This window comes from Octodon degus, unplaced genomic scaffold (assembly GCF_000260255.1).
Source record: "Octodon degus isolate 3935 unplaced genomic scaffold, OctDeg1.0 scaffold00138, whole genome shotgun sequence".
NCBI lineage: Eukaryota > Metazoa > Chordata > Mammalia > Rodentia > Octodontidae > Octodon > Octodon degus.
In genome coordinates, this window is record NW_004524714.1 from 3,538,482 (window position 1) to 3,561,050 (window position 22,569).

At 55.1% G+C, this 22,569-nt stretch overlaps 1 protein-coding gene across 1 annotated transcript in view; it reads right to left on the bottom strand.

The window, feature by feature from the left end:
* Positions 1-4,783: 4,783 nt before the first annotated feature.
* Positions 4,784-22,569, bottom strand: part of Mvb12b (multivesicular body subunit 12B) — a 166,995-nt gene continuing 149,209 nt past the window's right edge. The window contains exons 9-10 of the mRNA XM_023701623.1: positions 20,023-20,039; positions 4,784-8,294 (exon numbers count right to left, since the gene is read on the bottom strand). Of these exons, the coding sequence (XP_023557391.1) occupies positions 8,208-8,294; positions 20,023-20,039 (104 nt within the window). The 3' untranslated portion in view covers positions 4,784-8,207. The remainder of the gene's footprint in view (positions 8,295-20,022; positions 20,040-22,569) is intronic.

Sequence of the window (22,569 nt, forward strand, 5' to 3'; positions counted from 1 at the left end):
TGTATAAAAAACTCAAATTATAAAGAGCAAAATAAAGATAATAGGTAGTGGGGGATCTTTTTCAGATAGCAAGAGGAACAAGAGACCAAGTGCAGGAAAGAAAGAGAAAAGGGATGAAAAAAAAAAAAAGAATTGGAAAAGTGTAGACAGAGCTTCTTGTTTAAATCCTTCTTATTTTCATCTTATCTCTCATCAGAAATTTAGTTTTTTCAAAGGACAAAATTGAGACATTTTAATAATTCATCTTTGTTCTACATATTTCATGGGCTCTTCTTTACTTATTTTCTGTTTCTTTGCATTTACTTGTTGCTTTTTTCTTCCCTTTTTCAAATGTCAACTTTGGGCTGGTGAGATAGCTCAGAGGACTAAGTGCCTGCTTTGGCAAGTGCAGAGACCAGGGTTCGATCCCCAGCCCCACAGGCTGTGCAAGCCCTGCCTGAGTGCACTGAGCCGGCCACAGAGACTGAGCATGGTGGTACACACCTATAATCCCAGCGCTGGGGAGGGAGGCTGAGACAGGAGGCTCACCATGAGTCTGAGCTGCATAATGAGATCCTGTACTAAATACATAAACCAAAGCAAAAAACAAAGGTCAACTTAGTTGGGTTGCAGTCATTTTGATTTGGGGGTAAATAAAGTCATTACATCCATGACGTCAACTGTTTTTCATGAATTTTGACCTGCGGAGATTTCATTATCCTTTTCCTCTAAGATGCTACTAACTTCCCTTATGAAGTCTTCTTATTTCATTGTAGGTATTGTGTCTTGCCACCAGGCGCAGCTCTAAAATGCTGTCAATCTGTCCTATCGTCCAGCTGCATCACTAGGCAGTCAGAGACGATCTGCGGAGTGCTGCTGAGCCTGGAATTTCTCGAGACTTCTTTAATGGTTCCTTGACTGGCACTGGACACCGGTGGCTCGATCCTGGGTTGAAAATTCTGTATTTATCCATCAGGTTACTCAAATCTTTTGCATCTCTGCTCAGATTTTATCAATTTGCCTACAGTTTCTGAGAGAGGTATATTTAAAAATCCTTGAGCACGACTGTGGATTCACATGCCTTTTCTTATTGGGCGTGTCAGAATTTCACAACAGACGGGCTCTTACTCAAAACAGCCCGCCTCTGTGCGCGTGTCCAGGGGCCGCCTGCGTCTCTGGGAGGACACTCTGTGTATATGAAGCTCGGTTCTGTGTGACGCTGGTCAGCTCTTGTTTTCTCCTTGGAGGATGAGCTCTTCTGGTGCCTATGCTTTCTGTCAACCCGTTGTTCCTGGGGATGCAGCCCCACTGGCAGGTAACACGTATCCAGGTAGGCCAGTCAGCTTTCGTTGCTGTGACAAAATACCTGAGATAAACAACTTAGGGGAGGAATAATTGCTTGGCTCGTGATTGTTAAAGTTTCAGTCCAGGGTCAGCTGGCCCCCTCGCCTTGGGCCTGGGGCAAGGTGGAACACCGTGGCAGCGAGAGCTGACTGGAGGACGGCTGCTCATTTACGGTGGCCTGGAAGCAAAGAGGAAGGGCCAGGGTCCCAGTGTCCTCCATAAGGGCATGTCCCAGGTGACCTAAGATCCTCCCACCGGGTCCTGCCTCCTAAAGGTTCCACCCCTAATGGTGCTCCAGGCCTGGCAACCAAGCTTTTAACACATGAGCCTTCAGGGACATTGGGGACCCAAACCCTAATTCCAGGGAAGGCCCAGAAACCTGGAATTTAGTCTCTATCTGAGCTATGCATTGGAATTACTGGGGGAACTTGAAAATGGTAGCATCCTTGGTGTTCCTGTAGATCCTTCTCTAATCAGTATGGATGGGGTCTGGGCACAGACCTCTGCCATCCACTGCCTATGTTCCACCTCTGCCCCAAATCAGGAATGCCAGAGGCTGAGATCCTTGCAAGACCCTGACCCCAGCACTGTCACTCCCAAGGGCAGTCTCTGGGGAGAAGTCAGGGCTCAGGGCCCAGCCTGGCCACCCCAGGGGCTCCAGCTGATGCTGCCTCTGCAAGGCTATTGCCTTTCTCACACCTGTGGAGGAATGAAAATGACCCATCCAGGGCACTGTGGGAGAGATGAATGCTCACAGACATACCAGTTCCCTCACCTCTCTTCTGAGGTGTCATCAGAATTCAGTTGCTTTGGTGCTGGGGAGATGGCTCAGTGGAATAAGCGCTTGCCTGGCAAACACAAGGGCCTGAGTTCAATCCCCGGTTCCAGAAAAAAAAAAAGAGAATTCAGTTGCTTTGCAACTGTGGTGAGGTGAACATCAAAGTGGAGGTCAGGCCAGCAGAGGCCTCTTCCCTTCATGGCAGCTAGGGAGCAAACACAGAGAGGCGGACCTGGGGAGGCCCCCAGTGACCTCATTTCTTCCCACTGTATTCTACTTCCTAAAGGTTCCAAATCTAACAGTGCCTCTTAGCCTAGCCTGCTGCCTCTCAGGCTAGCCTGCTGCTGGCTCCTGGTCTCTGGGACCCAAACGAGCTCCTTGTAGCTTTAGTGTTGGGTCCTGTGAGCCACTGGCCCCTTTCCCCATTTCTCTGGCCTCCACAGAACTGGGTGCTAGGCTCAGAGCAGGTAGCCCATGCAGTCACCTCTTGTCCCACCAGCACCGCTGTGGACTAGCTGGCTTGGCACCAGGACCTTGTTGAGGTGAACCATTTGAGGCATGGCTCTCACACCAAGTCTCTGGCATCTTCAAAATGGTTATCACAGAAGAAGTGCAGAAGCTGGGGCGGGGGACGACATAGAAGTTTATGGGGCAGAAAAGTTGGGGGGGAACACTCTAGGCAGAGGGATTGGCATAAGCAAATGTGGTTTGGGGAGCCACAAGGGATTCAGGCCCGAGAGGGAGGGCCCAGCTGAGGGGTCCCAGGGGTGCTGAGGCCATGAAGGTGGACTTGGGTTAAAGACATACAGGGGACGGAGCTGTCCAGCTGTAAGCAGGGTGGCCCCAGGGGCACCAGGTGCAGAATGTGTGATTGGGGGTGACGGCAGGGGTGTCCTGAAGCAAGACAGGAGGAGGACGAGCAGTTCAGGATTCAAATAAGAGGGTGCACTCAACTCTGGGTGTTCTAGGCTCACCATACTTCTGGGTACCCAGGTAGAGACCTGTAGGTAGCCCCTGGAATAACATGGCTGGAGCTCGCAGAGGCCGGTGAAATTGCAAATCAAAGAGGGGATGTCTAAGAGGGAGCTCAGCTGGGAGTGGGCGGCCAGAGGAGTGGCACGGGGAGGGCTGGGTGGAGTGAGTGGGCGCCACACAGTGAGACCCAGATGGAGGGTAGATGAATGCTGCCCGCCCACCCATGGCCTCTTTCTTCAGCACTGCAGGTGGAGTGGCTTTCTTCCTCAGGAGCCCTGCTCTTTCCCTCTTCCCGGCAAGAACCCTGCCCTCCCCTTAGGGTCAGAACCTGTGGGACCCGAGCCACATGCTGTGTGTGCACACCAGAGCTGCCAGGGGCAGACGGGCCACATGTGCCCAGCCACCCCTCTGCCTGTGCTGGGACTCTGGACTGGGGATCATGAGATGGAAACTGAATAGGCTTTGAGCAATCCTCCATGGGCGTGTTGCTGGGGTGCACAGTGGGGATCCCACAGTGTCAGGGCGGAGGCTGAGGAGGCACAGCGTGGGCAGGAGGAGCCATCGCAGCCTGGCCTGGCTCCTGGGGCTTGGCTGCATCGGTGGCATGGTGCTTTGGGCCTGTGAGCTTCCTCGAGGGGGGGGATGATTGTTCAGCTTGCACGGTCTGGCTGCTGTATGCAGACTGCATCCGCCAGCCTGGGCATCCATCCGTCCCCGCACCCCGCAGGGCTTGAGATCCCCAGGCCTGGCCCAGCACCCAGATCTGGAGAGTGAGCCGCTGTGTGGCTGTCTCTGTGGGATGCCCACGTCCTGCCCATGCACTCTGCCACGTTCCCAGAAGCCTTGGAGGGAGGCCAGCTGCCCATTCTGATGGTGGTACTGGGGATGAGCTGAAGATCGCCAGGTCAGAAGGTGGCACAGCTGGCACCGGTGGCTCTTCCAGCAGGCAGAGAGCTGTGGATCCTCCCTTATGGCTGCTCTTCTCTCCTGTGGCTGTAGTGGGGATCTGGGAGATGGTGGGGTAAGGGAGCAGAGGGGGAGGGCAGGGCTGGAGGGGTCACACTCTTGGGGGCCCTCCCTGTGCCCTGGAGCCGAGTGCTGAGCTGAGGGTGGCTCCTTCCTGCCTGGAGTGAAAGGAGCTACAGGCAGTGACAGCCCAGGCTGAGATGAGAGTCCAGAAAGGCAAAGGTCACCGGCAGGGAGGCTGAGAGCACAGCTAGTGAAACCCGAGCCGCAGGCGCCTCTCCGGAGCCCCAGGCCGCCTCTGTCCAGCCGCCTCTGCCCGTGTGGAGTGGCGTCCTGCCGGCAGGTGAACGGTCGGTCGGGACAGGCCTGAAGGACGGGAGCTGCAGCAGCGTTCCTGACACCCTGATAGCCAGACGTACCCTGCACCCCACAGACAGAGCTCGGGGCCACGGGAGATGAAAGCGAGCTCGGCATTCCTGGCTGGCCCGTCTCAGGGTCAGTGGGACTTCCTTCTCCTGCAGCCAGACGACAGCTGGGCCCTGCAGCCGTCCTGAATTCCTCAGCCGGCCGGTAACCAGGTCACTGGAACCAAAGGAGGCAGAGCAGCTATTTCTAGAAGGCTGGAAGGCCAGGCCAGGCCCTCCTGCTGGAGGGAAGCTGGGAGGCAGCCCACCGGGCATCCTGGAGGGACACTGACCTCTGGTGGCTGACACACAACAGCAAACCCGGGAAAAGGATTAAAACAAACGTTTATTTAACAAATTATATTAAGAATACAGACAATCACACAGTGAATCTTCCCTTTGCCAAGTACAGAGTCACCTTGAATAAATATGCAGTAAAGAGGCCTTCCTAAGGCCCTGTCTGGAGCTGGCACAGAGCACAGAGCTTGCGGACCCTCTGCCAGGAGGACAAAGCCCCATCTCCAGTGGAGAAGGCTGCAGCAGCCCCCAGGCCTGCGCCTGGAACAGATGAAGAAAGTCAGCTGCCCGAGGTGCCAGGCTGCCCCAGACAGGCTTGGGCGTGGGCAGGGCCCGGCCTCAGGTCAGGCAGACCACGAACCGATCAATGAGCGCTGTTTTCACATGGCTCTTAGCAGCCTCAGGTTGGGTGTTCCCACGTGTGGCAAATGACAGGACAGCCAGCAGCCTGCAAGCCCTTGGCTATATGGAAGAGCAGGGAGGGGGATCCTGACCTGCACGCCATGCCCACTGCACAGTGTGATGAGGGGACCGCAGTTGCGGTGGCAGCCGGAAGTCCATCATGGGCTTGGGAGCAGTGACCGCCTGAGCTTGTGCTTACAAGAAGATGCTGGCCCCACGGGCCATGGGGCCAGACCCCCTCTGCAGCCTGCCAGCCTGTGCCCACATGCCCATCTCAGGTCCCTCATCGGTAAGGAGTGGGACAGGACATCTGGTGCCAGGTGCTTTTAGGGGGAACCGCAGGAGAAATGTGCTTAGACTGCTCGGCGGGGAGAGGTGTCAGCCAGCGTGTGTCCTTGGGTCCCCCATTGCCTTCTCCAGGGGCCACAGCAGTGGCCGCAGCTTGTGGTTGTGCAGAGTGCGGCCACAGGCAGCCACAGGGCCAGGTGTGGGTCGAACCCATTTTTTCTTCACCGAGGCCAGGTTTCCATCTCTCCAAGTGGCAGAGGGTGTGGCTGGCATTATTCTTGGATTCAGGGTGGGGAACAAGGCCTGACGATGAAATTTGCCAAGTGGACCCGGAAGACCCCATGACTCCCTGCCACCTTGCACCACTTCCAAGGCCCTCTGAAGGAAATGGAGTTTTCAAGGGGAAGGGTGGGGAGGCTGTGCTCTGGTTAGTTTTTTCAGGAGAACAGTGGGTGCTGAGCCGGGACAGCAACAGCTGGGGGACAAACCAGAGGGGACCCAGGGCAGAGGCTGTGGCCCTTCACATTTCCAACAGAATCCTTGTGCTTCTCTTCCATGGTGGCCAGAGGGGTGGTGGAGAAAGGACTCCCCTGGGACCTGAAAGGCTGCGGGCTCCTAGATGTGGGCCCGAGCCCCACCCTGGCTCTGTGGCCTGCCTGAACCCACACATGAGTGCTTGGCTCGCTCATCCTCCCTTGCCTCTCAGAAGGCAAGACACAGAGAGTTGGGAGCAGCTAAAATCACCGCAGACACTGAGACATCCTTAACGCTGTCCCGGCCTAGCTAGCTTAAGCTGTCATGAGCGCAACAGTCACAGTTGAGGTTGCCCTTAGCTAAGGCTACAACACCACAGAAGCCCCTCCAGCTCACTGGAGTATGTGCTTTTCCTGGGGGCTCTGGGCCAGCGTCGATGGGGCCTCCGGGTGCCCCTTCCTGTCTCCTGCTGCCACTCTCGCTTTGCCTTCTGATCTCGGACAAGGGATCCCATGCCACCACCTCTGAGCCTCCCTGGGCCGTGAGACTCTGCTTTCCATCTGGGGACTCAAGGACAAGGAAAGAGGTTGAGGACAAAGTGCACAAACCAAGAGAAGAGGGCAGGAGAGCCCAAAGCTCTGCTCCCAGCCTTCCCACTTTCCCCAGCCTGCTGGCCATCACCCCTCTCCGCTGGGCCGCCAGTTGCACCTGGCTTGGGGTCAGCCTCCACAAAATCAGCAGTAGACACAGGTTCTAGGTGCCCCGGTGCCCCCGGAACACAGCTAGCTTATCTAGCAGTGATGCTGGGCTGGGCTTGTCTGCTCTGTCCTGTTAAGCACCAGCCCTGAGATGGGTCCCCTGGGCCTCTGGGCACTGGCAGGTGAGCTGAGTGCTTGGTGGCATGGGATGGCCCTCCATGGTGGTAGCCTAGGCAGGTCTTGTGGAAGGGGATCAAGCGACCATGTCCCAACACCCAGAAATGAGGAGGTACTAAATGAAGATGAAGGCTGGTGGTGGCAGAGGGGCCCTAGGGACAGTGGGCCTGACACTGGTGCATGAGGTATTTGGGCCCTGCCCAGCTCCTGGCCAGCACCACCGGCCACTGTTTCTTGGGTGCCCTGGGTACATCTATGGAGCGACAGCCAGGGGTCTTCACCATACCCCAGTCTCTGATCATTCTGGAAGTCCCTATGCCCACAGCCCCCTGTGGGGACCTAGAGATGTTAGACACCCACTTCCTGAGGAGCCCAGACGAACCCTGACAGCTAGTCTGAGTAAAGCAGCCCATGGGTGAGGTCAGGCCCCAAAGAGGGCAGTGAGCCTGGTCTCCTGGCAGTTGGGCATGGGCTGCACAGGCACCTCCGAGGGAAACACTGGTGTTGGCCCGAGCCCGGTGGTGCAGGGCACAGGGCTTTCTGGAGCAACTTGGTGCTGTTGGCAGATGCTGTGGCTCTGTAGGCAGCCGGGAGCCCATGACCCTCCAGGGATGGGAACACTCAGGGCATGTCCTGTGGTCACTGGGTCAGGGCACTGGCAGAGGCAGGTGGAGCTGTGGCTGGCACACGGGTGTTCTGCGGAGGAGCCCTTGGCAGAGGGGGTATGTATATGCCTGGTGCCTGGGCAGCCGCGCTTATCCAGGATTTCGCTGGGTCACACAGCTGTCTCTCCAGAAAGTGAGGTCCCTCTGGGGGTGGTGGCAGGGGCTGGCACTTGTCCAGCCCTGGATGTCCAGTGTGTGGGCCAGGTGAAGATGCCACAGGGGTCCACAGGTGGGCAGGATTGGGTCCTGGCCTGCAGGGCTGTGGTGAGATGCTGGGCCCTGACCCTGTTAGTGAGAGGGACTTGTGCCCTGGAAACGCTTGGTCCAAGGAGGTCCCATGGGAGGCAGCCAAGCCAAGGGTCTTCCAGGAGGGAGAGAATGGCTTTGTGGGGCTGCCATGGAGGTGGCAGTCAGGAGGAGGGGAGCCAGTGGGTGTCACAGGGAACCTTGGGAGTGATGGGTGGGAGTTTTGCAGCGCGACTCGTCACACAGACCGCGAGGAGCTGTGGGTTGCTACGGCATACACAGATTAGTTGTGGTTACGAACAACATCCCCAGGAACGCTAGGGGGTCCCATCAGGCAGGCTGATGACCGCATGTGACGCTCAGCTGCCCAGGGGCGTGGCCAACGTGGGAGGGGGCTGGCAGGCGGGAAGAGCGGCGGGAGGGTGGGCGGGGGCACGGCCCACAGCCCCAGCCGTGCGTCAGTAGTGTGGGCACCGGGTGGAGGCGTCTTCTGCCCAAGGAGGCCGCTGGCGCCTCAGGACTGAGGGATCTGCTGGCACCGGGTGGGGCTGGGCGGGAGCCTGGCGGCAGCGCTCTGCTCTGTGCGGAAGCTGTACTCATACTGCAGGGAGACAGAGTGGGGACAGAGAGGCAGTCAGTCCAGGGGACACAGAGGATGCCGTGGCCATGCTGGGCGCCCGTGGCCCCCGAGTGTCCACTAGAGCAATGGCTGGGAGCAGTGCGCACATGTGCAAGGGTGATGAATTGGAGCTACAGATGTGTGTGCGCAGGAACACACCTTGGGGGGCAGGCTGAGGGGGGGACTGCTGGTTGCTTTTACAAGGTGAGAACTCAGCACCAGCAGTGCCCGAAGCCCTGACGCCAGTGCAAATCTGTGCCAACTTGTGCTGCTACTCTCTACCCACCAGCCCACAGGATATCTCCTCTGGTTCCTGCTGCCAGAGACCACTATTCCCCTTGGCCAGCGATAGACCTATGATGTGACCCCAAACCTGATGAGAGGCTGGGGTGACAGAACAGAGCCACCAGAGCAGTCCCAGGCATCTTGCGTTCCTGCTGTTTAGTGGCCCAGGCCACCATCTAGACATCAGAGGCAGGAGGCTGGCAGCCCCAGACAGTGGCACCCGCAAAAGCTGGCATCATGCTGCCACCTGGTGGCTCCTTGAATACATGCAGGCTGCCAGTAGTGGCAAAGCCTCCTTGTACCCGTGGACTGAATTTGGTCTGTGCTGTGTGCTAAGCCCCAGGAAGTTCTTGTCCCTCGGGCCCTCAGGGCGGTGGGGAGTGGAGCAGGCACTGTTAACATAGCCCAGAAAACATGCCACTTTGAAGGGTGGCTCAGAGGCATGGGACCCTGGGAGGAAACAGGGAGGGTGGGGACAAGTGGCGTTCTTGTCTCTAGAGCAAAGAAGGGGTCCAGCAGGCGACAGCACTGCAGCAGCGCACAGCAATAGACCTATGATGCAGGTGCACATGGGTAGGTATCATAGCACCTGTACCTGAGGGATGGTGGTGTGGACAGTCACCCCAACCCAGGCCCAGGAGACACACAGGGTGGGGACGGCGCAGAAGGCAGCTCCACTCAGGAGCATGGAAGCATATTCAAGGGCTGAGATGGCAGCTCCCAATCTTGATGAACTCTGTGCCCTGGGCTCCTGAGATACAGACCCCACGCAGGATAGAGGACTTGGGTAGGCCCCGGAGTCTGCATTTTTCAAATCCCTCCCAGGTAAGTAGGTGCTGGGGCCAGCAAGAGACCTTGTTATGTCAGGGCAGGTGGGAGGCCAGGCCACAAGCAGTGACGCCCAGCTGAGGCTGCGCAAGGGCAGTATCAAGGCAGGAGAGCAGGCTGGGGAAACGGCTGACCAGGCAGAGGTCCTGGGGTAGCAGGGGGAGGGGACACCAGTCTTCATGGCCAAGAGCGAGGCTGGGCCACAGGGAAGGTGCAGATGGGCCCTGAACGTGACCCGCTAAATTCCGGGCTGCGAAGCTGGGAGCTGTCACAGGCACTGCCTGCCGCCTCCTGAGCCACAGCCTGAGCGCATGGAGACCTAGGGGCTGGGCTGTGGGGAGCACACAGATTGTATGGCCCCCACCTCTCCCTTGGGATCCCCCCGCTTTAGGTTATCTTGGCTATAGAAAAGCAACACCCGCAGCTCTTGTTTTCCCTAACTCCCCAAATGAAATTTCAACATATGTCCCCTGACATAATCCCCCTTAGGCCGAGGATAACCTTCCCACAGACGCTGTCCTCTGCCCAGCATTGCCGGTCCCCAAAATGTTTGCCCAAGAGACTAAGACCGCTTCTGGAAGCTCTTTCAGTCCCTCGGGCAAACAGCGAGTACCTTTGAAGGTGGATTTGGGCCTGAATCTGTTTACTCAAGACATTAGTCTCCCGCATAAGGAAAACCTGCACTCGACTACAAACAGCAAATCCTTTTTGAATTAAAAAAATTTTCCATTAAAAAGCATTTGGCTCGCAGAGCCTGGTCCCGCTGAGCAGCGCCAGGCCGCGCAGCCCTCTGGTGGCTACAGGATGCCATTGCAGCCACATGGCCATGTAGACGCAGCCGTGGCCAGGAAAGAGACGTCACTGTCAGGAGCTCCGCAGGCCTTTCCTGGAGGCCTGGGGGGCCCTCTGGCAGCCTGAGCCCCAGCTTCCACAAGGCTCTGCCCACTGAGAGGCCAGCATGCCGTCGGTAGGAGGTGCCTACTTCAGCTTTGACCCGTACCTTGGAGCCCCCAGCTTCCTCACGGAAGGGGCACTCAGACTCTGCCTGATTGTGCACAAAGGGGTCACGAACCCACTGAGACCATGTGTGTGACAGCACCCTGCCAGGAGGCCAGCAGTCCTGGGCTATGCACCAGAACTGCAGTTTAGTGCATTCATGACAGGCCATAGTTTGTGTTTTGCTGTAGGAGGCTCTGAACCACCAGAGGTATCTGTGTGACTGTCCCATCTGGTGGCATGGGACAGTTCCGTCTGTTGTACAGCCACCCCATGGGACAGTCACACATGTACCACTGGTGGTTCAAGCTGGCAGGAACGTGTTCGCCAAAGCCATACCTGGGCCCATGAGGGTGGGGGAAGGCATTGCGTACCAGTGCTGGGTGATTTCAGTGGCCAATTGGGCAAAGCATGGCCTGGAAACATTTAACTGAACACCTAATGCAGGGAGGGAAAGGTCAAATGTCCCTCTCTACCGGATCTTCACAGGCCTTCCTTTTGGTACTCTCAGTCGAGTCATGCATCCGCCAGAAGTCCCAGTGAGAAAGGCATGCTGCTTCCAGCACCCGAGCTTTGCAGCTGAAACCGAGGCCAGGAGAGGACAGGACATTCTGAGCCCTCAGAGTGAGCTGCAGCCATGCTCAGGGCTGGAGAGGACGGAGGGGCTGGGGGCTGAGCTGGAGGAAACTGCAGCAGGTGAAGGGCACGGGGTGTGGACAGACCAGGGAGCAGAGGCCGGCTGGCACTGTGGCAATCTTGGGCCCGGCAGGGCGAGGTGCAGAGGGCTCATCTTGGGGTCAGCAGGGCAGGCCCAGGGATTGAACCTCCAGCCCCTGCGCCTGCTTGCAGTTACTTTAATCCGCTGAGCTATTTGGCAGGCCCTGTTTGTTTTGATAGGGTCTTGCTATGTAGCCTAGGCTGGCCTCAAACTTCTGGCTCACCTCTGCAGTATCTGGGACTGTAGGAGGTTGTGACCAACCACACCTAGGGGGCCAAGGTGGTTGTTAGGATGGTTTTTAGCTTCCTTGGCACCAGGACTGAGCAGGCATGGGCAGCTATGCTTAATAAGGTAAATGTTGCTCAACCACCAGGTCTGGAACCACCTGGACATGTCCACTCCCTGGCAAGTGCAGGGTAGGCAGAGGGCAGAGCAGGGAAGGGGCACCCTGTGGCCTGGCTCTTCTCTCTTTTCCCCACTGAGTCGTTGTTCCTTGCTTGGATGTCGACTTTCCAGAGACACGAAGATGGGGTTGGAGGTGGGAAGCCATGTGCTTTGCCTAGAGGCCACTGGTCCATGTAGACTGGGGGCACCAGGGTCGGGGAAGCCAGGACAGCGGGTGGTGTCAGGTCCTACAACGCTCTGGAGCTAAGGCTACCTCAGCCAACAGCTGCATCTCGGGGACAGCTGTCAGCAGGGCCTGCAGCTCGGGCTGTGGATCGCTCATGCTCTTCGTCCCTAGGCCTCTAGGAAGGTGATGAGAGCAGCAGGACCTGCCAGTCCCAAGTCCCTAGGGCCTGGCAATGCTGGGACAGAATCCTCCCTCCCTCCCTGGGGCAAGGGATGAAACTGAGTCCCTGGGAGGCTGAGCCTCCTGACCAAGGCCATGATGGGGCGCCATGGACCCTCAGGGATGGGCAAGGCAGGGGAGGGATCCTTCTGGGGTCACCCTGGACAGGGAGGCTGGATTTGGGGCTGGCTGGCTGGCTTCGGAGTCTGCTCTTTCAGCTTACTTCATGCCACCCCTCAAATTTCCCCAAGCTCGAGGGTCAGGAAGCAGCTATCCGGGCATTCTTGCCTCCCCCCACAGTCTGGCCCCAGGAGACTGCTGGATGAGCCAGGACCACCCCATGTGAAAGCCCTGTCCTCTGCCAGGGCCTCTTGAGCCACTTCTGCCCACCCAAGCTTGAGAGCAGCCCCTTCCACACCCACTTCCTGTCCTCCTCCACCACTTGCTGTGCTCAGGGCCAAGACAGACCGCACCTCAGCTCGTAAAGCCCCTGTCTTCCAGCACATGGATGAAGTGGCAGGGAGCAGGTGATGGAGCCGAGCTGCGCGCCCCACCTCCTGTAGGCCGAAGAAGCCTCTTCCATGGGGCCCCTCGGGTCCTGCCCTGTCTCTGCCATCCATCCCTTGCACCACGACACACACCTTTCAGAGTCCTGTCTGTCCGGAACGCACTTCTCCCTGGGTGCCAAGTCCTACTTGTTCTTTATAACCCAGCTAAAGAGGCCCTTGTTCTAGGAAGCACCCCGGCCCCTGGGCTCCTCAGGCTCAAGGTGGCCTTGGGCCTTGGTGTCTCAGCCAGCTCTGCGGCTCCAGGATGACACAGTCCAGAGGGGTGGATGGTGGGTGGATAAGTGGGTGGGTGGATGATGGGCAGGTCGATGGGTGGATAATGGGTGGATGGGTGGATGGTGGGTGGATGGGAAGTGGTGGGTAGGTGGTGGACAGGCCAGGCGCTGGATGTGGCTTAGCACAAATGAGAGGCAGCAGCTAGTTTGGCAGCTCAGCTCTTGGGCGAGTCACTCATTTTCAGTCCTCTGTGGCAGCTGATGGGGCCAGCCCTGGCACCTCTAAGCAGGACAGTGGGATGGCCCTGTCCCATGGCAGTGACTTATGCACACGAATCTCATGCCCAGTGGCAGTCCCCAGCAACACACCCTTCTTCCCTGTGCATGGTGAACTATGATCTCTGCCGAGCATGTGCAGGCCACAGCCTCACAGAGCGCCAGCCCGAGCGGTGCTTAAGGTAGCCACCAACTTTTAAAAGCTGTCACAGTGCCTAGTGGGCCCACGTTTACCTAGACTTCGCTGAAAGGGCAACAGCAGTGTCTCAGTCCTGCAAAACGTCAGCCCAAGCCAGGTGAGTAGAGCCCACTTCCTCTAGAGGCGCAACTTCCAGTTGGCCACTGACCCTGCCTGGCAGAGGGTCAGGGGCCATGACAGCATCTGAGGGCCAGTGTGGGGTGATGGGGACACACTCTACAAGGAGGAGAAGTAGTTCCTATGCCCCTGACTGTTAAAGGAGAAGGAATGGCTGAGAAAACCACAGATGGCAAGAAAAAAGGAGAAAGCCTGCTGGGCGGCAGGACTGGAGCCTGGCGTGCAGCGAACAAGGATGCAAAGTGTGTCCTGCTCCTGGCGCCCCACTGCCTGTGGGGTCAGCCACATGCCCGGCAGCTGTGGCAGGACTGGGTGAGCAGATGCCTTTGCTCCTGAAAGGGCTGCCACAGTTGTGCCACTGTGCAGGCAGCCCGGGCTCCCTGTCAGATGGCATTTCAGCCTTCACCTGCATGCCACCTAGAGTCAGATCTGAGCCAGGCGAAGAGACACAGACCTCAAATCCCAGCACTCTGGGAGGTTAAGGCAGGAAGACTTCAAGTTCAAACCAAGCCTGAGCAATTTAGGGAGATTCTGTCTCAAAAAAAAAAAAAAAAAAAAGCTGGAAATGTAGCTCAGAGCAACAGCCCTGAGTCCTGAGTTCAACCTCTAGTACTAGAAAAAAAGTGGATGCCTTGATTCTCCTCTTCTAGATTACTGATAGAAAAGTTCTAAAACAATGCTTACTTCCAGAAAGTGAGGGGCTTGGGACCCTTTGGGAAGGCACCCCCCAATTCTTTTTAATCTTTTATTTATTTGGTACAGGGTCTCACTACGAAGCTCAGACTCATAGTGATCATCCTGTCTCAGCCTCCCCAGCACTGGGATGACGGGCGTACACCACCATGTCTGGTTTTGGTGGCCAGCACAGCGCGCCCAGGCTACCAGGGCTGGTACGGCATGTGGTACCAGGGCTCAAACCCAGGTCCTTGCGCTTGCTAGGCAGGCGCTTAGACGGCTGAGCTATGTCCCCAGCTGCCCCCCAGTTCTTTACCTTCACGCTCACAGGTGACAAGCGTACTGCCCGACTTCTGCTTGCTGGTATTCTGGGGCACTATCACTCACAACTGCGACCACAGGTCTGGCTTTGCCGGCCGCATGTACTCGGCTGCCCTGCAGGCCCAAGCCCCCAGCGGGTCCACCCTGTGAATGCCCTGGGTCACATGGCACAGCTTATGTGGTGGTGACTACTTGGGCAAAGCTCTGCTGGCGGAACCCAAAGGGCAGTGGAAAGGGGGCCCTCGGACTCTCAGAACTGGGGACTCTGCCGACACAATGCACGGTGTGACCAGCGTCTCCACAGATGACTGAAGGACATTTATCAGAAGCTACTGTTCAGTACCAATTAAAGCACTCAGGAGAACTGAGAGGGCCAACTCTTGGGCACAGTACCAAGACAAGAGGCCGTGGGTAGACAACAGCCCGCATGGAGGAGGAGCACTGACGCCAGAAACTTCCACTGAGACCCGGGCACGAGCAGGAGGCCGCGCAGCTCCCCAGCGAGGATGGCAGCGCGGAGTGTGCAGCCGCTCGCTTGCCTGGGGAGCCCCGGGACCATGCAAACAGCTCCGGGAGGCAGCGAGGCAGCCAATTCCGGACTGGGGATTAGGCAGCAGCTTCTTTACATGTAAGTGACAAGAAAGAGGAAGGAAGAGAAGCCAGCGTCCACAACAGCTACAGAAACGCCGAACTTGAAGGTGGAGCCTGTGAGAAGCGTGCTGGAGCCGGCGAGGAAAGTGTCCACCTTGCTGCGTAATGCCCAGGGGCCCTGGGACGCGTCACCCAACCCTCTCAGGCTGCACCCAGGACGGTTCTTAGCTCTTTAGCGAGCTGCACGGTGGAGGTCTCAGACCCCACCCTCAGATCCCAGAGTTCAGCTAGAGAATAACCATGTCAGTGTAAGTAGGTAAAGGGGGAAACAAGGGACGCACTACGCCCGAAAGCTTGTTATAAAGTGAAGAGAGTCAAAACTGGGGGAATTCTATAAAGGGAGCAGAACAGGGTCAAGGAAAAGCCCCACCGACCCACTTCCATGGTGTCCCACTGCAAAGGCACGGGAGAAAAGTGAATCTGAAGAAAAGCAACATTTTAGGATCAAAGACAGCCGGTTCTAGATCTTTCTTGTTTGTTTCAGAGGGATTGGATAGTTGGAAAACATTTAACATATTAATATACTAAAATACAAAACAGCACGGGGGTAGTGGTGTTTGCCTGTAATTGCACCACTAAAGTAGGCTGAGGCAGAATTGCAGGTTTAAGTCCCATTTGGGCAACTTAGACCTTATCTCAAAATTTTAAAAAGTGCTGGAGATATAGCTCAGTGTGAAAGCCCTAGTTGAATTTGAGTAACACACACACACACACACACCCCTGGGTAGGTGTTTTTTATAATCTAAGAATAATATGGAAACCAAAACACAGTATTAATGGGAAGACAAATTGCTACAAAAATGTGAAACTTTTGTATAGTAGCCTACCTCAATAACAAGGCAAAAAGACATCAGTTGAATTGTGTATCTGTGTATTTGAATATATGATTGAGAAAAAGCGGCCATCTTGAAAGGGCCTAAAAATGGATTTAAAAAGTTCAGCTCTTGCGGACACTCTCTTCCTCCCCACGTCCCGGGGGCACAAACAGGAGAGAGTCACAAGACAGTAAGCAGCTCACAGACTGTTCTGCTCTGGATGATGGGGAGGCAACTGGGGTGTGTAGAGCTGGATGTGGAGGCCGTGCTGCCTGCATCTCTGGCAGGGTCTCAAAGGATGCAGCCTTTTTTATGTTTTTATTGTATGCATTTGGTACGGGGTCTCACTCTACAGCTTGGACTCAAGGTGAGCCTCCTGTTTTCAACCTCTCCAGCACTGGGATTACAGGGTATGCTCACACCAGGTCTTGGTTGCGGGTTCTGCATGCCTGGGGGCTGGGCTGCATGTGGTGCTGGGCATCAAATCCGGGTCCCTGCGCGCGGGACTTTTTAGAAGGCCAAAAGGGTAGCCTGGTTCTCCTGCAGAAAGGGCCACAGGCACAATGAAGCACACTGCTGTGTACTGACAAATAAACCACCCAAAAGCCAGCCAACAGGGGACTGGTAATTGTGTATTTTATTTGTACTGCTAGGGATTGAATTTAAGGCATTGCATTGAACTAAAGCCACACTGCCAGCTCTTATTTTTTGAGACGGTGGTGTGCTAAATTGCTGAGTTGCCCAGGCTTGGGCTACTTTGTGATCCTCCTGCCTCAGCCTCCCAGAGCTCTGGGATTACAGGCATATACCACCTGCACTTAAACATTTGTTCTAAATTGACAAGAATTACATATGTTTGTAAGGTATGATGTGATGTTTTGCGCTGTGTAAATATCCTAGAGACCCAATCATGCTGATTAATAGAGCCAGCACCTCACCAAAGCCTCACATCTTCGTGGAGAGAATGTCAGGAGGCCGTGTTCGGCCAGAATGCTCTCAGGCCTGCGTGAGAGCTGGAAGGCTCTTTGTCTTCAAGCAATATACAAAAGGAGAGGGGAAGAGGTTCGTTCCTGTTGATTTAACTGACTTTTACCTCATGAGAGAAGCAGGTGGGTTTCTTTCCCTAAACATTTCAGGCTCCTGGTCGGAAAAAAAGAAAAAAAGAAAAAAAAAAAAAGCAGCAATCAAAAGGACGCGATGTGGCGAGCGGCGAGGGACATCGAATTTCAAGCCAAGGCAGTTTCCCACTGCAGTTTGAGGCCCGACCACTAGATGGTGCAAAGGGACCGCAGATTGCGCGGCTGCATCCTCGCCCTCGGAGAAATTTGTTCACATTAATAAGCACAATGAAAGCTTTCCAAAAGTAGGAAGAATGAACAATTGTGTTGGGATGTGAACATTTTGCTTTTATAAAATTGGGACTCTGCCATTTCATTACCGATACAAAAATCTTTCCTGTTTTCCTGCAGGATGTAGATCCGATCCACCGTAACCTCATATATTTGAAGAGGCCCCGGCAAAGCAGACCTCCTAAAGAGGAATTTGAAAATTCTTACCTCTTGCTGCCAAATGTATTTTCATTAATTTCACCTCAATGTCGTGACGTAAATGCTAGCAGAATCGGCCCCAAGCTAAATAAGCAATAAGCCCCATTTTTCAACACACAAACACATAAAGATGTCAGCTCAAACTGTTTACTAATTAACACTTAAAAAGACACAAATTAGATATGCGTGGCTAAGAGCAATTATAATCAAGACGAATTTCTCTAGTCATTTGGGAACTGGAAAAAATGCCTAATTGCTGGAACCAATGTTTTAAAAACTGAAATCATGCCAGTTAGCAAATATGTTCATTTAAAGAACATTCCACGTGACTACACTCTGGAGGATTGACTACAAACAGGAGAACAAGGAAAATATTTAGGTATAAAATTAAAATTTTAAGCTCCCTTAGATTTATAACTTCTTCATTAAATATGTCTGCAAACAGCAGCCCATAAAAACCTGTAGCAATTAAGTGGTTAAATGAACTGCCTCCCTTGTCAATTTTAAGGGAGTGATTAATATTAGATTGTCCCTTTACTAATTAGATGCTCCCTCCTCTTTCAGCCTGCGAGTCCAATGGAAACGGAGGCCGGCGGCACGCCAGGAAGCGAGGTAGGCTAAGGAGCTCTTCCCTAGGCCTCGCTTTCCAAGTGTGCACCCCGGCTTGGGGGCTGGGCAGGTGAGAAGGCGGCTTGGCATGGGGCTGGAGGGCCCGGCTCCTCCCTGCTGGGTGCAGCTGACCTGGGGACTGGCCATCTATTCCAGCAGGCAGAGGTACAGGTGCACTGCGGAACGCATGGCGAGGCTGCAGCCTCCTGGGCCACTGTCAGGTGGTGGGAGGACCCGGAGGCCAGTGGGACAGAGGCTCTGGGCAGTAGGTAAGAGGAAGACAGGGCACAGGATTATTTCTGAGGCTGCTGCCTGGAAGCAGAGCTGGGGCGCCCGCCTGGCTGTGAGGGGGAATCCATCAGATGGAGAAATGGGGCCACTGCTTACAAGGGAAATAAAGAGCGGCAGAGACAGGGAATATTTATATGCCCGTCTCCTCACTCGGAAAGGACCTGCTCCATCACGGGGCTGCCTGCAGAATTGGAGCAGCTTCTCTGGGGCAGCTGGGGCAGGGAGTGTGAGGGCTTCACTGGGCCCCTGGCCGCCTCCCATGGAGCAAAATGCTGCTGCCTAGTCTCAGGAGCCAGGCCAGAAAAACCCTCTGTCCCCTCCTGTGGTGAGGAGATGGGCAGGCTGGACTAATTCATATGGGTCCTTCGAGGATGCAAGAGCCGCCCTGCATGGTGGCTGCTGGGAACCAGAGATGGCCGCCTTCAGGTTCGCGGTCATTCACTAATCACAGCGTCCTTCACCTCTGTCACCCACAGGGCATGTCTGAATTCTGTTGTCTTTCCAGTGACTTCACTCCCCCTCCCCCCCAAAAAAAAATCTGCTTAAGGACCTGGCAGAGATGCTGGGCACATGGGCTGGGACCATCAGACCTGCACTCCTGCTTGAAGTAGGGGCGACAAGAATGTGTCCCGGCGGCAGGCTTATGTGGCAGGGTTGGCGCCTGCAACCTGCAGACCCGGGCCTGTGTCCTGTCTATCACACCAAGTCACCTCGCCATCTATATGTCCACAGATCCTGTGGACACCTGCCTCACACTGAGATGCCAGCCAGTGTGTGTCCCCCTTTCCTGCTCTCAGAGTCCCTAGCATCAACACTGAGTGTCACACTCTCCTTAGAGCTTTGTGTCCAGGTTAGGTGGGACACCAAGGCTGAAGGCTGGGTTGGGCCCTTTGTGGGAGGAGTTCATTTGAGGAGCTTCTGCCCAGGTCCCTCGGCCACCATGCTCCCAGTTGACCCTGTTGGGGGTTCCTGAGGCCACATAGGGGCAATGGGTGCTCAGCAGGGTGGCAGGACAGCAACTGGTCCTGCCCTGAACAGACAGAACGACGTGCTGACTTCAGTGCTGGGCAGTGGGCTTTGCGTTCAAGTGGGGTCCTGCCCAGTAGCTGGGGCTGTGGACCCTTCACCCAGGGCCACGTTCAGCCTGCTTGCTAGTGCTGGGGGGGTCCCTGCACAGGACTTCCTTCCTGTTGGGGATTCTGGCAGTTCACTCGGCTCCTTGAGTCTGAGTTTCTCTTCCAGGTGTGGATACCACCTCTGCCCACAGGCATGCACCTGCCCAGCATGGAGCATTCTCTCCACAAACACGGACCTGGAAGGTGTCTGGTTCATGAGTTTGTGCCCTGAACCCAAAAGCACCATCCCACCTTTCTTTTTTATTTATTTAGTTTTTGAATATAGGGTCTCACTACACAGTTCAGACTCACAGTGATCCTCTTGTCTCAGCCTCCTCAGTGCTGAGATTACAGGTGTGCACCACCATGCCTAGTTCCGGGGCTGGCGCGGCATGCATTACTAGGGATTGAGCTCAGGACCTTTCGTTTGCCAGGCAGGTGCTTATGCCTTCAAGCTATCTTCCCAGGCCTGGGTTTGGTTCAGTCATGTGTAAAATGCAAAGATTTACAGTGAGCAAAGCAAATTTCTGAGCCAAGATCTTGGGCCCTTCTCCAAAGTTAAGCAGACTTACTCAGAATGGAAAAGACAAAATACTACAAAAAAATCATCCTGACCCCGGGAATATCCGTTTCTGATTCAGGGGACATCCTGCCTCTTCCAGGCCCAACACACAGAAGTGGATGCAGAAGCGCCTCCTTTTCAATCTCTGATTCCCACAAGCAGCCTGAACTAAATTCAGGGCTAAAAAGGGCCATTTGGGGTTTAATTTATTTTTATTTTTATTTATGTATTTTTTGTTGGAACCAGGGATTGAACTCAGGCCCTTGCACTTGCCAGGGAAGCACTTATTCCACTGAGCCATCTCCCCGGCCCCTTGGGGTTTAATTTATGAGACAGTCCTCTGAGGTGGCTGCAGAGGAAGCAGCCGTGCACTACAGAGATCATGGCTATGGAGACGCTACTCCCCCGGTAGGTATGCACAGAGGGCTGCTGTAGGCTGCTTTTAAATCCTTGATCACATGACAAAGTCCAGGGCCTCCCCTGCCCAGATGACACTTGTGGTTTCATGCGCCGTGGAACCTTCTCACCTCTCGATCCCCAATTTACTTGAAAAAGCAACTTCAATTTACTTCGATATTGAACACTGACCTGTTCATGTTTACTGATCACTACAATGAGAACACCGAGGCTTGGTGAGGGGTGACGTTTCTTGGGCAGCTCACAGGCTGATGGATCTGCCGAAGGGGGATGGGAGGATTCTGTGTCATGCCCTTAGTTGTGGACAGGGAGACCAGGTGTGGTGAGGAGGACCGAGACCCTGACTGCGGCAGTGACTGTAGCAGGCACCGCTCTACACCACACAGGGCTATCTCAGACCCATAAAGACTGTAGGATTAAGGACTTTTACTACTGCTCTGATTTTACACTAAAGAAACTGAGGCTCTGGAAGGTCTTGTGGAGCAGCTGGAGCCCAGGTACTGTGCTCGGAGCTCTTGCCCCACCTGGCTGTTTGCCTCGGGCAGCCAGACTCTGACTCAGGGCACCTGATGTTGAGACAACACGGGCCGATGGGACATGGAACTAGATTTCAGTCCCTAGGTGGGAATGAGAACTGAGGTCGCCCCTGTTCTTGCCACACAGCCTTGCCCTACACTGGGTTGCCCCAATCACCTGTTCCTAGCCACTCAAAGGCCCAGGCACAGCTGGAACCCAAGTCAGCTGGCCTCCCAAGCCCCCCCATGGTTCCACGGGGGAGGCGAGAGCCTCGCACAGGGCTATAAGGACAGACTTGGGTCTTGAGCTTGCCTTGGCCACATTTTCTAAGAACGAGCCTCTGGGAGTCTTGATTTCTGTCCCATGAAACAGGAATGAGGCCATGTGATCAGCTTTGGGTAAGGACCAGTGACAAGCTACACGAAGTCTGGGGCCCAGAGCTGTACATGGAGCGGGGGCTTATGTAAAGATGCAGTTGTCACAGCCCACTGGGGACCCTCAGGGTGAGGGCTGGAGTGCAGAAAACTTGCTGCTGGGGTGGTCACACCCTTCCTCCTGACCCCGGACCCTGGTGACAGAAAACTCTGCCTGCCAGCCCCTCTCTAGTCTGCATGGTCAGCATCCACAGAACACCCCTCAGGACTGGTTCTACTGTCATTTCTGCTATCAACACAGGGGGCACTGACTGTCTCTCTGTCTCCCCCTCCCTCCCTTGTCCCCCCTCTTCCCCCTCCCCTGCTCTCCTCTCTCCCCTCTCCTCTCCCTCTCCTCCCCACAGCCCCCTGCCCCCAGGCAGCTGGCATGAATTTGGCCTCTAACAAGCCAGGGCCAGATCTCCTAATTCCCACCTGCAGCTGGAACAGGCTACCTTCCAGGGCTTTCCCCACACAGCCACCAGCCTCCAGGCTATGGGGACCTGTGCAGAGGTGACTCACAAGCAGGTGGCCTCAGCAGCACCCACAGCTACCTGGCTTTGAACAAGGGCAGCTGTAAAGGTCTGTGTGCACTTATGTTTCTAAGGCTGCAGTCCCAGGCATCCCCCCAACTAAGACACCCCAGACACCATAGATGGCAATCAGGTTGGGTCTTGTGATTTACTGAAAATCAAAGACAAAGGGGGAGGTTTTCGTCTTATTTTTGCTATGACAGCTTTGGAAATTTGTTGTACTACACTGATTCAATTTTCCTTGATTTCAGCCATCTTTCTTTCTTTTTTTTTTCAGCCATCTTTCAATAACGCAACCTGCTTCCGCTAGCTGGGTACACAAGAGAACACCCCAAGGAACGGAGAATATTGAAATGGTCCTACCATTTCCATCTTTCAGACAAATGCTCCTCTCCGAGGAGAGCCGGCTGCAGCACGTGACTGCTTAACAGCCTTTCTATACATAAAAGATGACGTGCACGCCAACGCCGTCTTAGATGCAGCCCCTCCTGGCAGACCTGACCTCTAGTCTGTGCCTGTCCCCAAACCTCCACCACTCCATCATCATAACTTTGTATCTTCAGAGTTCTCTGGACTCTGATCCTGATGTTTATTTTTATAGGGACACGCCCAAGCTTCTCCAAAATACGCTGCCACGCGGCTCCGGCTCATCAGGCTTGTACTAAGTGCCCAGACCCTTCCTCTACATCACAGCAGTCTCTGACCACTTCCCTCAAGACCATCCTGCTCGGAATCCTAAAACCTTGTGCCTGTCCCCAACCTCCACCTTTGCTGAGCTGAGCCATTAAAAAAAAAAAAA